At 44.8% G+C, this 16,211-nt stretch overlaps 1 protein-coding gene across 1 annotated transcript in view; it reads left to right on the top strand.

Annotated features, from left to right (window-relative positions):
* LOC100448542 (zinc finger protein 354A-like) overlaps nucleotides 1-16,211 on the top strand; it is a 76,954-nt gene that overhangs the window by 23,577 nt on the left and 37,166 nt on the right. Inside the window, 2 exon segments of the mRNA XM_063724593.1 lie at nucleotides 550-615; nucleotides 618-715. Of these exon segments, the coding sequence (XP_063580663.1) occupies nucleotides 550-615; nucleotides 618-715 (164 nt within the window).

The raw sequence follows: 16,211 nt of genomic DNA, 5'->3' as shown, positions 1-16,211 counted from the left end.
ATTTTCATCCTGGTCAGGCAGAGCCTGAACCCTGAGAGACACTCTTTTCTTATGTTCCCATCTGGAATATGCACTGCCAGGGTCAGTGGGGGGTGTCTTGAGGGCCCTCTTGAGGTCAGCTTGGATGTGACACGTGCAGCGGGTTTCAATGGGGCCCAGTGGGGTGTGCAGCGTTAGAAAAATGAAGGTGCTCGTGGTGACCTCTGGGCATCTTTGAAATAGCCTCAGTTTCTTAATAGCTGTGCCAGGGGCGGTGTGGGAGGGTTTTGGGGAGTGCTAGAATTGGGTTTCAGCTCCAGGTCTTGAAATTGCCTTTCAGAAAACAGGTTTTATCCCCCACACACAGAGAGGACAGTTGTCAGTTTAGCATACTTCGGTGCACGTTTGCAGACCTGGCAGGGAGAGGGGCATCTTGGAGCTGAGACTCATTCACTCTTGGCTCTCTGGGTGGAGGCTGGGCCTTTTGGGCCTGGATATACCCAGGGCCGTGTGTTTTCCCCACTTCAGGTTTAAATGCGGTTTCTTGTTTTTTCTACCCTTCCCTCGCAGTATCCGCTCAATGGCAAGAAAGTGGAAGTTGCCGTCAAACAGATCATCGCTCGAAAAGCCGTGGAGCAACGAGTGCTTTCTGGAACCCCGAGGCCCTGCATCTGTACCAGATGGCATGCAGCCATCCCTGAGCTGCATGGCTTCTGAGTCGGACTGGCTGGCACAGGTAGGATGGAAACCTTGAATGGCCTGGCACAGGAGTCCCTGGCTTGCAGGCAAGCAGTGCTTAAGGGCTGCTGGTGGGAACTGGCACCTGAAAGAAGGCATTTGAAGAGGGAGGTGGTGGGTGCTCCTGCCTCACCCAGGCTGGGATGGAGGGAACTGCAGTTTTGGTAATGGCTCCTGGGTCCTCTCTGTGCCTGTTGCTAAGGTTTTCGTCAGCCTGGGCTGTCTAGTGGCTAAAGGGTATGGCTTCTCCTGTGTGGTCTGCCAAGCTGTCCTTTTGCAACAGGGCCTGAGACCACTGGCTTCAGGGGCTGGAGTCACAGTTGTATGGGCTTTGGGCTGGGTTCTGCTGAGCCGTTGGGGCTTAGCCACTTCCTGCCAATAATAGCTAACATTGCTCATATGCTGAGTGCTGTTCCAGGGCCACGATCCTGACTATAACCCTAGAAGGTAGGTGTCATCATTATCCCTATTTGGAAGATGGGGAATAAGGCCCGAGTTCGGGGAACTTGCCCAAGGTCACATGGGCTAGGGCCAGCCCTTTTGGAAAGAGCTCCCAAGAAGGATAGTGAGACTCCCTCTTTTGATATCGTGGGTACTTCCTGAATATCTAGATTGATCAAAAAAATCATACCCCAGTGAAGAAGATCAGTTACATGTACATTTTCCGAGTCGCTTTGACGTTGTCACAAACTCTCACATGCTTGAGCCTCTAATTTGATTTTCAGTGAGAATCATTTCATGTGTCATGAAGTTTCAAAAGACAACGTTCAAGGAATGGTACTTCCCATTATTCCAGCTTGATTGAAATTGTGGGTTTCTACAAAGATACTGTTTATACTCTTAAGACAATGGAGCTTTCAAAAGGTTTCTGACTCTTAAGTCTTCTTATGTGATTTCTAGGGAAGTGGAAATTTTCACATTTTCATTATGAATGTGTCTTTATGGCTTTCCTTCTTTTCCTTCATTCTTTCTTTACATATCCTGACTCAACAGTGTTTCTCTCGCCCTTGATGGGAGCTTCAGGTTCTTGCCAAAGTATGTATCACATAATTGCTTTCATGTTCAGACATGACAAGAGTGAGTTGTAAATGACTGCGACACCGATGTCACAATTCTGTTAGGCCTGGTTGACCTTGCAAATTGAATTCAGGGAGGGCAGTGCTTCTATCTGGCTGCTAGATTTATTGTTCCCAGTCTGGGGAGAGGCCTGGGGAGGCGTGGGCTGGGATTTCTGTGCCTAGGCAGCCACTCTAGCTTGTCCTCTGCTGCCTCCCTCCTTTCCATCTTGGTGTCTTCCTCAGCTCTCGAAACAGAAGGCAGCAGCCCATGATTGATGGGCTCCAGCCCGCTGGGGTGTTATTAGCCACTCTGTCAAGGTGACAGTCTCATTTTTAATGTTCCGTCTTCAGACTTGAGGCTTATTTTTAGGTTGAGAGTTAGCCAGCCTTGACAGAGATAGAACCCCTGAAAGTTGAAGACATGGTTCTTGACCCTGGCTGCTGGGGAGCTTGCAACAATACCAGTTTCCATGAGGGTACCTTCTGGGGTGCAGGAAATGTTAGATGTCTTTATTCACGTGGTGGTTACTTGAGTTCATATCTGTGTACCAAAAACTTGGGCTTTGGTGAGGATGTGGAGAAACTGGAACCCTGGTGCCTTACTGGTGGGAATGTAAATTGGGGCAGCTGCTGTGGAAACACACTGGTGGGTCCTCAAAAAGTTAAACATATAATTACCCTGTGAGCCAGGAATTGCACTCCTAGGTATATACCCAAAAGAACTGAAAGCAAGGACAGAAGCAGTGCTTGTATGCTAATGTTTGTAGCAGTGTTATTCACAACCACCAAAAGGTGGAAACAACACAAGCATTCGCTGATGAATGAATAAAGAAACTGTGTTCTGTCCCTACAATAGAATATTATTCAGCCACGAAAAGGAATGAAGTTCTGACACACACTGCAATGTGTATGAACCTTGAACACATTATCATGACAGACACTGGTCACAAAATGACAAATACTGTATGATTCCACTTACATGAAGTACCCAGAATAGTCAAATTCACAGGGACAGAAAGTAGACCAGAGCTTATTCAGGGAAGGGGAGAGAGAAGAAATGGGGAGTGAATATTTAATGGGTACATAGTTTTAGTTTGGGATGATGAAAAGTTTCTAGAAATGGATGGTGGTGACTTGCATAACACTGTGATGTACTTAATGCCACTGAACTGTACACTTAAAAATGGGTAGAGTGGCAAGTTTTATGTTATGTATGTTTTACCATAATAAAGATATTTGAGATGTACACTTAAAATTTTTGCTGTAGACTATAAATGTATGTTTTACCTGAATTGTAAAATCTGATTTCTAGGCCCTACTCCTAAGGATTCTGATTTTTTTTTTTTTTTTTTTTAAAGACAGAGTCTCACTCTGTCACTCAGGCTGTAGTGCAGTGGCGTGATACGGGCTCACTGCAACCTCTGCCTCCCAGGTTCAAGAGATTCTCGTGCCTCAGCCTCCTGAGTAGCTGGGATTACAGGTGTGCACCACTTGCCCAGCTAATTTTTGTAGTTTTAGTAGAGATGGGGTTTCACCATGTTTCCCAGGCTTGTCTCGAACTCTTGACTTCAGGTGATGATTTAATAGTTGGGAGAAAAGTCTGGGCATCAGTATCTTTAAAAACTTTAAAAACTTACCATGAGGAATTTATAGTTGAGGAAAAGGGGCAAAACTTAGGCATGAAAACCCCTCAAGAATAAGAATTGTGGAATCAAGGCTGGGCCATGTGCTCTATGAAGGCCAATGAGTTGTGAGTGGAAGGGACGTACCATTTTTATGTCACAGGTCTTAATTGCTGATGTAAGAGTCTCCAAAGCTCTCTTTTCCCTTTGGTAATGTTTGACATGGGGGCTGCTCTGTCCCCCTGGTCCTGAGTGATACAGGTTCTGACACTGGGCCTGGAATGATGAGTGGGATTGAAGGAGTACAGGAATTGAATGATCCTATGTAACATAAGTGGGGCAACAGTGTCAGGGAAACTCATACATGGGGAAAGCTTTGTGAGTTTCCTGGACCTTTCCTCATGGTCACAAGATGGCTGCTGCAGCTCCGGCACCACATCCTCAAATACTTAAAGCAATGAGGCGGTCAGTGCAGTGAGAAGTCTCTTTGAAGCCCGTTCTTATTTTACCAGGGGGAAATTTCTCCCCAGAAAGATCATCAGCAGCCTTCTCCTCCGACTCATTGGCTAGAACTGTATCTCATGGCCACCCCTAGCTCTAGAGGAAACTGGGAAGCAGGTATCTGTATTCCTTTCCTTTCCTTTCTGTGTTTTGATATAATTTCAAATTAAAGTTTCAAGAATAGCACAAACAATTCTAGATAATCTTCACTCAAACTGCCCAAATGTTGACATTATGTGACATTTGCTTAATCCTTTTCTCTCTCCTTACGTACACACACATACATACATACACACACACTTATGTGTATTTTTTTCTAAATGGTTTGAGTCAACTGCGCACACAATGTGCCTTTGTCCCCAAATACTCTATTGTGAATTCCTGAAAACAAGGATATTCTCGCCAGGCACAGTGGCTCACGCCTGTAATCCCAGCACTTTGGGAGACTGAGGCAGAGAGATCATGAGGTCAGGAGTTCGAGACCAGCTTGACCAACATGGTGAAACGCCGTCTCTACTAAAAATACAAAATTAGCCAGGCATGGTGGCACATGCCTGTAATCCCAGCTTCTCAGGAGGCTGAGGCAGAAGAATTGCTTGAACCCGGGAGGCAGAGGTAGCAGTTAGCTGAGATCGCGCCACTGCACTCCAGCCTAGGCGGCAGAGCAGCAAGACTTCGTCTCAAAAAAAAAAAAAAAAAAAAAAAAAAATTCTTTTTTAGCTATACTTTCTAAGAATCTCTTGGCGTCAGGCTCCCAGACAAGGCCCCACGGAGTATAGACAGTAATGGATGGCATGTGTACCCTCAGTGAACTTCCTGCCCAACAGGAGGGAAGGAACAAGTATTTCTTGTTCATCTACTACATGTCAAGCCTCGAGTTAGCCACTCACATTCACTGTCTCCTTCAAATTAGCATATGAGCTCTGGGAGGCCAGTGCTGTTACCTGGATAATGATTTGGGGGACTTTGTCCCTTTCAAACCAGAGGAACCATTCATAGCTTTCTCCAATTCCTGGGTCGGCCTCACCTCACCTCACTTGAGTATGGTTGTTTTAAAAAAGAATCTGAAATATTTTTTATCAAGTGTTTCAAGGACCTAATTATGAACTTCATTATAATTGTTCATTAGTTATATTTTGTTCAATTACTTTAGCAAGTTGCCAGATGGAACACAAAGCTGGCCTTGCTGCTTTCCCTGGGGCTGCTGCTTTCTTGCCTTTGCTGCCGTCTGTGTCTCTGCTTTTTTTTCTTCTCCTTGAGGTTAATTCTATGGGCCTGAACCCATTGCTCCACTCCCTTTGTTGTGAGATGAGTTCCCAGGCAGTGTTCTAGCAGGCTTCTCATCTGTTTCAGTCGCAGGGACCTTGGGACAAACCTCCCACAGGCCAGGGCTTGCTGACCACAGGCGTGTGCTGCGGTCCATGATGGCGGGCATGCTCGCACTGCATCTGGAGGTTGGGCACTGTCTCCTGGCTTCTGCCATTGGGAGCTCATATCAATGGTGGCCACACCCCTGACCCATCATACCTGGCCTACAGAGGAGAAAGCCACGGACCTTCTAAGGATGCAGGTGTTCCCCCTGTGAATGTATTTCTCAACACCTTAGTAAAGAAGGCATTTTCTGGGGTCTCCTGGGGGATGTAGTTGGTGGGTAGGCGTGCAGGTTGCCGTGGTAAAAATCCTTTCAATGTTTCGTCTCTCTTGGCCTTCAGATTCCTTCCTCCAGTCATGCCAGGGCAGCTCTGGCATCTCTGCTCACTCACCTTAGGCCACCATGGAGTCCTAGTTCCAGCCACCAACCAAATAAATTTTGAGAGCCACTTCCAGTTAAGCAAACTAACACATGATATCCAAAATCTTAGTGTACCTAGATCAGGGAGTTCAGTCTACTGTAGAGTCATGTTCTTCTGCCTGCCTTGGTCTGACACCCTCACATACTCCCTAGGTTTCTGCCAGTATAGATTGGCAACATCTTGCAGTTCTTTTGGTGTAAAAGCAATCTCATTCTAGGCCATAGTGGGTACTAAAAATCTAAGATCCTAGTTGTGAGTCTGGTGCCAACTGTTGGTAGTTGTGGTGGGTCTGAAGGAGAATGGGCATCTCCTCATGTGAGATTGTCATACAGTTTTCAAGAAAAGGGCAGCTAGTCTCCTTAGACACAACAGAGCAAGCTCCTTCCTTTGGCAAAAGAGGCTCAGAGTGACTTGTGGATTCAAGATTCTCAGTTTCATCTGATTCTCAGTCCCACCAGATGTCCCCATTCTAAGCTTCAGCATCCTCTTTTTCAATTTTATTTATTTTATTTTTTTTTGAGATAGAGTCGCCCAGGTTGGAGTGCAGTGGTAACAATCTTGTCTCACTGCAACCTCCGCCTCCCAGGTTCAAGCAGTTCTCAGAGACAGGGTTTCACCATGTTGTCCAGGCTGGTTTTGAACTCCTGACCTCAGGTGATCCACCCAGCTCAGACTCCAAATGTGCTGGGATTACAGGCGTGAGCCACGGTGTCCGGTGAGTCTGGATTCTTTTTAAGTCTGATGAGAAACATTTACAATCTATTTTCTCTGAAGCCTACTACCTGGAGGCTTCACCTGCATGATAAAAACCTTGGTCTCCACAACCCCTGAACCCAGACCTTCTGTTCTATTGATTTCAGGTCTTTAGATAATGATTTAACTCTTTCAACCAACTGCCGATCAGGAAATCTTTGAATTCATCTATGACCCGGAAACCCCCCAGCAACCCGCTTCAAGATGTCCCAACTTTCCGGACTGAACCAATGTATATTTTACATATATTGATTGGTGTCTTATGTCTCCCTAAAACGTGTAAAACCAAACTGTAGCCTCAACACCTTGGGCACAGGTTCTCAGGACTTTCTGGGGCTGTGTCACGGGTCATGGTCCTCACATTTGGCTAAGGGCAAATCTCCAAATATTTTACAGAATTGACTCTTTTCATTGACAATTTCCAGCACCAAACAGGAAACTGGTCTCCCCTGAGCAGCTTCCCTGTGTTGCTCTCACTCTACTCTAAGTGAGCTCACACCTACCTGGTTCACCATAGTTCTTTTTTGTTTTGTTTTGTTTCGAGATGGAGTCCTGCTCTGTCGCCCAGGCTGGAGTGCAGTGGTGCAATCTTGGCTCACTACAACCTCTGACTCCTGGGTTCAAGCAATTTTTGTGCCTAAGCCTCCCAAGTAGGTGTGATTATGGGCACACCTCACCACACCTGGATAATTTTTGTATTTTTAGTAGAGATGAGGTTTCGCTATGTTGGCCAGGCTGGTCTCAAACTCCTGACTTCAGGTGATCCGCCCACCTCAGCCTCCCAGAGTGCTGGGATTACAGGCGTGAGCCGCCGTGCCCAGCCCAGTTGTTGATGTTTTTGAGATAGGGTCTCACTCTGTTGCCCAGGCTGGAGTGTGGTGGTGCAGTCTCTACTCACAGCCTTCATCTCTGGGCTCAGGTGATCCTCCCACCTCAGCCTCCCGAGTAGCTGGAATTACAGGCATGCACCACCACACCTGGCTAATTTTTGTATTTTTAGTAGAGACGGGGTTTTGCCATGTTGCCCAGGCTGGTCTCAAACTTCTGAGCTCAAATGACCCACCTGTCTCAGCGAGTCAATCCTTAGAATCCAAAGTTCTGGGATTACAGGTGTGAATCACCACGCCCAGCCTGTCCACTGTAGTTTTAGTCCATACCAGAAATGCGGATGGGACGTCAGTGGATCACACCTTGAGAAACTGCTGTAAACAGTGTGAAATCATCAATAGAATTTACTTTTAAGGGCAAGGATTACCTATTAACCTTTTCGTATATCCTATTTGAGGGCCTGGAACATGATAGTCACCCAATATATGTGTGACTATCTGAGCTCAAGCAAGATTATTGTTTTCAAGCCTACGATTTTTAAGTAGAGAAGTATCAGAGGCGGCCGGGCACGGTGGCTCATGCCTGTAATCCCAGCACTTTGGGAGGCCAAGGCGGGGGACTCACTTGAGGTCAGGCATTCGAGACCAGCCTAGCCAACAGAGTGAAACCCCATCTCTACTAAAATTACAAAAATTAGCCAGGCATGGTGGCGGACACCTGGAATCCCAGCTACTCGGGAGGCTGAGGCAGAAGAATCCCTTGAACCCGGGAGGCGGAGGTTGCAGTGAGCTGAGATTGCACCACTACACTCCAGCCTGGGCGGCAGAGTGAGACTCCGTCTCAAAAAAAAAAAAGTATCAGAGACATTCAAACCAGAGCAACTCCATCTTGAACAGGGGTTGGGTGAAATAAGGCTGAGACCTACCGGGCCTCATTCCCAGGAGGTTTGGCATTCTTAGTCACAGGGTGAGATGGAGGTGAGAACAAGATACAGGTCACAAAGACCTTGCTGATGAGATGGGATGTAGTGGAAAAAACAAACAGCCAAAACCCACCAAAACCAAGAAGGCAATGCAAGTGACCTCTGGTTGTTGTCTTCATTGTTCATTATATACTAATTATAATACATTAGCATGCTAAAAGACACTCCCACCAGCACCATGACCATTTATAAATGCCATGGCAACATTCGGAAATCACCATATGCAGTCTAAAAAGGTGCATTTTTAGAAATTTCAGTTCCAGAAACTGCCTATCCCTTTCCCAGATAACTCATGGATAATCCACCCCTTGTTTAGCATATAATCAAGAAGTAACTATAAGTGTATTCAGTTGAACAACCCATGCCACTGCTCTGCCTGTGTAATAGCCAGAGTAGCCATTCTTTTATGCCTTGCCTTGCCTTTTTTTTCTGAGATGGAGTTTTGCTCTGTTGCGCAGGCTGGAGTGCAGTGGCGCAGTCTTGGCTCATTGCAGCCTCTGCCTCCGGGGGTCAAGCGATTCTCATGCCTCAGCCTCCTGAGTACCTGGAATTACAGGCGCGTGCCACCACGCCCTGCCAGTTTTTTTTATTTTTAGTAGAGATGGGGTTTCACCATGTTGTCCAGACTGGTCTCAAACCCCTGACCTCAAGTGATCCGCCCGCCTTGGCCACCCAAAGTGCTGGGATTACAGACATGAGCCACCACACCCAGCCGATTACTTTCTTAACAAACTTGCTTTCACTTTACTCTATGGACTCACCCCAAATTATTTCTTGCACAAGGTCCAAGAACCCTCTCTTGGGGTCTGGGTCAGGACCCCTTTCTGGTAATGGAAGTAACATGATTGTTTTGGGTTTAGAAAGCAAATACTAGCCAGGATGTTTAAAAATAGAAAATACTTCATTACTTCTCTAAAACAGATGAAAATACGATGTTAATTTGTTATGTCTTTCTACAGCTTTAGTTAGAAAATGGAGAAAAAAAGTAGAGACCAGAGTCAAGGGGACCAATTTTGCCTCCTTTAATTAAAGTGAAAGAACACATTAGAATAATAATTCCAGGTAGAGGAATGGGCTTCTGATTGCAATAACTCTAATGATGTACCAAACCCTATAGTAAGAGTACTTTTTTTCTTTTTCTTTTTTGTGATGGAGTTTTGCTCTTGTCCCACGAGCTAGACTGCAATGGCACAATCTTGGCTCACTGCAGCCTCTGCCTCCCAGGCTCAAGGGATTCTCCTGCTTCAACCTCCCAAGTAGCTGGGATTACAGGCATGCGCCACCACGGCCAGCTAATTTTTGCATTTTTAGTAGAGACGGGGTTTCACCATATTGGCCAGGCTGGTCTCGAACTCCTGACCTCAGGTGATCCACCTGCCTTGGCCTCCCAAAAGTACTGGGATTACAGGCGTGAGCCACCGCGCCCATCCTCTTTTTTCCCTGCCTTTTTGAGAGCCACCATGTTTTTTTCATAACCTAATTTTGGAGGTGACACATGATCACTTCTGCTATGTTCTGTAGTCACAGAGATCAACCCTGGTTTAGCATGGGAGGGGAATGCACAATGGTGTGACTAGCAGGAGGCGCAGGGGTCAGTGGAGGCCACCTTAAAGGCTGCCTACTACAACCTTCAGACTTCTGTTTCTATCTCCTGGGGCAGATATTACCTGAGTTAGGGTCATCCAGAGAAACAGGCCAATAGGATGTATGAATATCTCTGGAAAGAGGTGGATTATAAGGTATTGGCTCATATGATTATGGAGGCTGAGAAGTCCCACAAGCTGCCATTTGTAAGCCGGAGACCTAGAAAAGTTTGTGGTATAGTTCAGTGGCCTGAGAGCCAGAGACCCTATGGTGCAGGTTCCAGTCTCAGTCTGAAGGTCTCAGAGCCAGGAGTGCTGATGGCAGGTCGATGTCCCAGCTCAGGCAATCCGGCAGAGAGATAATTCACCTTCTTCTACTCAGGCCCTCAACAGAATGGATGATGCCCACCCACACTGGTGAGGGCCATCTGCTTTACTCCATCCACCAGTTCAAATGCTAACCTCTCCCCGAAACACCATAGCAGGCACACTCAGCAATAGTGTTTACAGCCGTCCAACTGGGCATCCTGCGGCGCAGTGAAACTGACACACAAAATTAACCATCACACTCCCCCACTTCTGCTTGCTGGATTCTCGCTCTTCCCCTTCTCTCCATGTGGTTTGATGAGTCTGATCCTGCCCCTGCTCTCGCTGGGCTCCAGAGGAGGGCAGCTGATCCAGGCCTGGACCGTCAGCTTGCTCCATCCATTGGCTACCATGATAGCTTCACAGAAAAGCATGCGGCCAAGCTGATCGGGTAAGAGCCAGTTACAGCATCCTCAAGAGGGTGACGTCAGCCGGGAGTCGTGGCAGCTGTCTTTGCTACTTTGTGAGAAGATCCTCACCCCGTGTGGTGACACTGGAAAGCAGGCTGAAAGAGCGTAACCATCAAAGAGAAAGGTTAGCTCTGTCTGAGGGAGAGAAACAGAAACCAGCTCTACAGTAATCAGGATTTGGAAAAACAGAAGGTTACAGAGGCAATCCCCGCAGCCCAGATCTGTAGTATTTCCCAGGTCTTTCAAACACATTTAATTCTGCACAGGGGAAAAAAATGGCATCATTATTTAATCCAAAATACAATAACCACAATAGATTGCCCATGTGGGCACATAAGTCCCCTGCAGAGAATTTAGTGTGCGTGCTGCCTTTACCCACATGTACAACCAAGGCAGTGTGAATGGGGCCAGTCATTTCTCGTGGCCTGGGAAGAGAGAACGTGGATGCCTGTGGTTGTTATAACAGCAAACGGGGGAAACAAAGAAAGCCCAAGGGTATAGCTGCGACTCCACTTAAGACTAATGCATATCTTCATTTTAGCCCTCAGCAATAATCCAAAGAAATATCTGGTGCTACTGAAAGACTCCTGTCATCCCTGGTAGATACTCATCAATTATCATTAAGTATTGCACAGCTCAGCTCAAGATATAATATGTCTGAGAAAAACCATGGCACCTCCTTTTAATCTTGCATAGAAAACAAAGTATGTAAAGCACATTATTAAAATATGTAAAATTTATAATTTAATTATAAGATTGCATGGCTTTATGATCTAATAGTTCTGCTGTATTTTGCATATTAGTGAACAATTGTTTTCTTAGAGCACACAGTAGAATCATTTACTTGATGCTGGAGAATAAGTTAATTTTGGATTCCCTGTATATGACTAATGGATTTAATCATCACTTTACTGTAGAATTAACTTATACTTCCCTGTGCTTATAGCACTAATGATGATATTCATAAAAGTTATTTTTTTAAAAAATGTAAGATTGTCACAAAAAGAGAAACCAGTGTACAACTTGGTTTTCGAGCCAGCAGTTCTAAATAGTTAGTTCAGAGCCATCAAGGCCGTCCTCTTGCTCTGTAATAAATCACACATGACTCCCACCCCTGCCACCAACCCTGCCTCCATTGGCTTTATTAAGGGAATTTATTTTATTTAAGGGAAGATGAAATGCTTGCCAGATACATTTAGTGAAGCTCCTGATTTTTTTAACTTTGGTTGTAGGTTGCAATGAGGATTCTTCAGTCACGTCCACTTCATGAAGCTCTGGGAATCCCCATATGTGCTAAGATCACACTGGGATGCCCTAGTCCCTCTGTTTGTCCTACTTTCAGTCTGTTGAAGCTACCCACTTTTCTCCTTCAGCCAGAACAAACACTAGTGGAAGGGCTAGCAATACTGTTCTTTATTTCAGGAGAAGAGTCCCTAGCACTGCCTTTCCCATCTTTTAGCCTTCCTTACCACCATCTCCACCACCGTCACCTTTATCATCACCATTATCACTACCACCACCACCATCGTCACCACCACCATCACCACCACCGTCACCATTACCATCACCACCACCATCACCATCGTCACCACCACCACCATTGTCACCATTACCATCACCATTATCATCACCACCACCATTGTCACCACCACCATCACCTCCATTGTCACCGTTACCATCACCATTATCATCACCACCATCACCATTATCACCACCACCACCACCATTGCCACCATTACCATCGCCGTTATCACCACCATCACCATTATCACCACCATCACCATTATCACCACCACCACCATTGCCACCGTTACCATCACCGTTATCACCATCACCACCACCGTCACCATTACCATCACCATTATCACCACCACCACCATCACCATCGTCACCACCACCACCATTACCATCACCATCACCACCACCATCGTCACCATTACCATCACCACCGTCATCACCATTATCACCGCCACCACCACCACCACCACTGTCACCATTACCATCACCATTATCATCACCACCACCATTGTCACCACCACCATCACCTCCATTGTCACCGTTACCATCACCATTATCATCACCACCATCACCATTATCACCACCACCACCATTGCCACCATTACCATCGCCGTTATCACCACCATCGCCGTTATCACCACCATCACCATTATCACCACCACCACCATTGCCACCGTTACCATCACCGTTATCACCACCACCACCACTGTCACCATTATCATCACCATTTTCACCACCACCACCACCGTCACCATCACCTTCATCATGATCATCATCTGGGTTATTCTTTCCTCATGGAATTAAATGATGGAAGACCTAGATTTTATTTCCAGCTCTGTCAATTTATAGCAAGGAGTGACCTTGGGTTATTAAACCTCTCCCAACCTGCTCCATGGCTCTAAAATGGGAAAACCGATTACTTCCCTCTGACTCTGAACGTGCTTTGTCCACTATTCAGTCCTAAATACAGGCAGTGAATTATTACAGTACTCTCTCCTATCCCAGCAGACGTCACCCACCTCTTCATAAAACACTGCCAATTTGGGCACAGAGATGTAAAAATCCTGGAAGAAAAGAATCTTACAAGAAATTAAACTCCTTGCCTTTTTTCTTTTTCTTATTCTCTTGAATGAGCTACCTTCAAAGGAATCTTATTTTTCTATATAGCTATTTTCAAAACATCCCGTTTTCAGACCCAGTCCACAACCCTGCCTCCAGGGGCTCATATTGCTTTCAAGTCTTGACATTCTGAAGTTCTGCAGTGCAACGTGGCTGGCCCCTTGTCATTTTCCCCCACGATGGATCTCTAGGTCTGCCCTGTCTCTGCTGTACTAAATCAGTTACCACCTATTCATTTGTTTTCCAGCTTCCAAACATTGTGTTGAGTTTCCCCATTTGCCGTGGAGCCTTCTCCTGTTCTCTCTGCCTTTATTAGTTTGTGTTTTTCAAATTCCTTCAGTGTCATTTTAGTGGAGTTTGAGGAGAAAACCATAATACATGTGAGAACTCTGACCATGTGTTTAACAAGAAGTCCTATCCTTTATTATTGCTTAATAGTTATTTTATATTAACAAAAATTTTAAAAGTTTTATATACTTTTTTCTTTTTGAGACAGTCTCGCTCTGTCGCCCAGGCTGGAGTGCAGTGGCACGATCACGGCTCACTGCAACCTCTGCTTCCCGGGTTCAAGCAACTCCCCTGCCTCTGCCTCCCAAGTAGCTGGGATTATAGGCACCTGCCACCACGTCCGACTAGTTTTTTTTGTATTTTTAGTACAGACAGGGCAGGCTGGTCTCAAACTCTTGACCTCAGGTGATCCACCACCTTGGCCTCCCAAAGTGCTGGGATTATAGGTGTGAGCCACGGCGCCCAGCCGCTTAGTAGTTATTTTAGAGTCATGGTGTGTTAAAATGATGCCCAGAACCTCACTTGAGCCCCAGATAAACAGAAGCCAGTTAGGTTGGGCCATAGATACTTTCTAATATTTCATAAAATAGTAGCCTAAATGTACTGGACATGTTAGTCTTATGATTAAGAAGGAAAAAAGGAAGGAAGGAAGCAGGCAGAAAGAGGGAAGGAGTTAAAAAAAAAATGGAAAATAACTCCCTAACACTTTTTAAATCATACATGATAATAAACTTTATGCTTTACATAATTTTTCCTTATTAATATTTCTTGGACTTCACTATAAAAGTTTTATTCTCATATAATAACTCTGTCAGGGTTTGGCTTCCAGAACCAATCAAGAGGCAAAAACTACAATTCCACTGTCAAGATTATAGCTTTGTTTTAAACCCTAAAGTTGTCTTTTAAAAAATTGCATCCCAGAAGAGCATTTGTGGATTTTTAAATATCCTATTTATCCTCTCTAAACTTGGAATCTGATGTCAACATTGCCTTGAAATCATCTGTGGCAGATTTATAATTTTTCTGGAGGAGGGAAAGAGGGAAAAACACGATGAAAAAATGGGGACTTTTTTCCTTTTGGCTTAAAACCAAAGATTCAAAGCTGGTATGAACGAATGGCTTGGAATGAAGCCTCTGGTGAGCATAGTGGTGTTTGCAGTCCTTCTACAACCTTTACATGGCCTGCAGAGTCTCCCCACTTTGCGTCATGAGTGCTGGCTGAGGTTATTCTGGGGAGATGATAGCTGTGGAAAATGTGATGTAGAACTCTGCTCCCAGCCTGCATGCTCCCTGTCCAGGACTGTGTTGGATCGATGCAGCTCTACTTGGAACGGTGGAATATGGGCAGAAATACAGAAATAGTTTTGTTTGTTTGTTTGTTTGTTTTGAGACGGAGTCTTGCACTGTCACCCAGGCTGGAGTGCAGTGGTGTGATCTTGGCTCACTGCAACCTCCACCTTCAGTTCAAGTGATTCTCCTGCCTCAGCCTCCCAAAGTGCTGGGATTACAGGTGTGAACGACTGCACCCAGCCGAAACAGCCATTTCTGTGATCAGTGTGTGAACAACCTGACTTATTCCTGGATGCAGAGATGCTCACAGATGGAGAATCACTGAGCCACAATGCATCTGTGTAAAACAGGAAAAAACTATGAGGATGTCTGCCAGTTGAAGGAGCTAAACTCTCAGACGAACTCTAGTAGTGGCATGAAACATAAAGGTCCTTGTGATTCAGGTAATACAGAATCTGCACACCATTCAATTCTTACTAAAGAATAAAAGATACAGATGTCTGCATCTGTTTTTCTATTTCTGACCTTGATTGTATGTATTGAAATGGTGTAAGAGCCTACTATCTGTTCCATGGTCACCATCTGATTTAATGTCTAGATTATTTGACCTCCAGCAGATCTGAAAAACTGGAGTGTGCAGAGCTAGTTGTCCAGGGGTCCAGGGCTTGATTTGGTGCTCCATATTCAAACAATTCAAGGATCAAAAAAATTAGCAAGCATAGAGTTTAACTGTGACTTCAGGAGTAATAGCAGATGTTTGTGTTTATTTCATAACAACAACAGAATTTTTATTTAGTGATATCTGGATGGAATTAAAAGTAATAAGCAGTGAAGGGTAAATACCTTAATAAATATGAATTATATCTGCTGAACTCAGCATATTTAAAAATATGATTTGATGAATTAATTGGATGAAATTTTGCTGTGGTATGTCAAAACTTATATCCTCTGTATCACATGAAAATAGATTGTAGATCTACATTACTTAATAAGTAAGTAGAAAAGACTTCCTATGTCAGTGGAAAATTTATTTGCATTCATTTGCATTTATTTTGGTACACTAAAGAACCATAAGAAGACAAAACAGAGTTCTCACAAGGCTACGATGTTCTTGATAGGAGAAAGAAGGCAATGTAGACATAAAACTACTGTACTCATTGGGAAAGATGAAGAAAATAAAGCAATCACAACAGCAGCTTTCACAAAGATAGTTTTACGGCTTCATATTAACATAAAGCATTCTTCAAAAACAAGTTGCTCCAATTTCTTACAGATTTTCCAGTGTCCTAATGCATGCTCTCTGGAGTTCTAAATTGCTTATTAAACACTTCAAAACATACGTCTGGAAATAGCTGTTAGTGAAACAGTGTAAGTGCAACAGTT

The sequence above is a fragment of the Pongo abelii genome, chromosome 4 (assembly GCF_028885655.2).
Source record: "Pongo abelii isolate AG06213 chromosome 4, NHGRI_mPonAbe1-v2.0_pri, whole genome shotgun sequence".
Lineage (NCBI taxonomy): Eukaryota > Metazoa > Chordata > Mammalia > Primates > Hominidae > Pongo > Pongo abelii.
The sequence above is the reverse complement of the archived record's forward strand: the minus strand, read 5'-3'. Positions and strand labels throughout refer to the sequence as shown.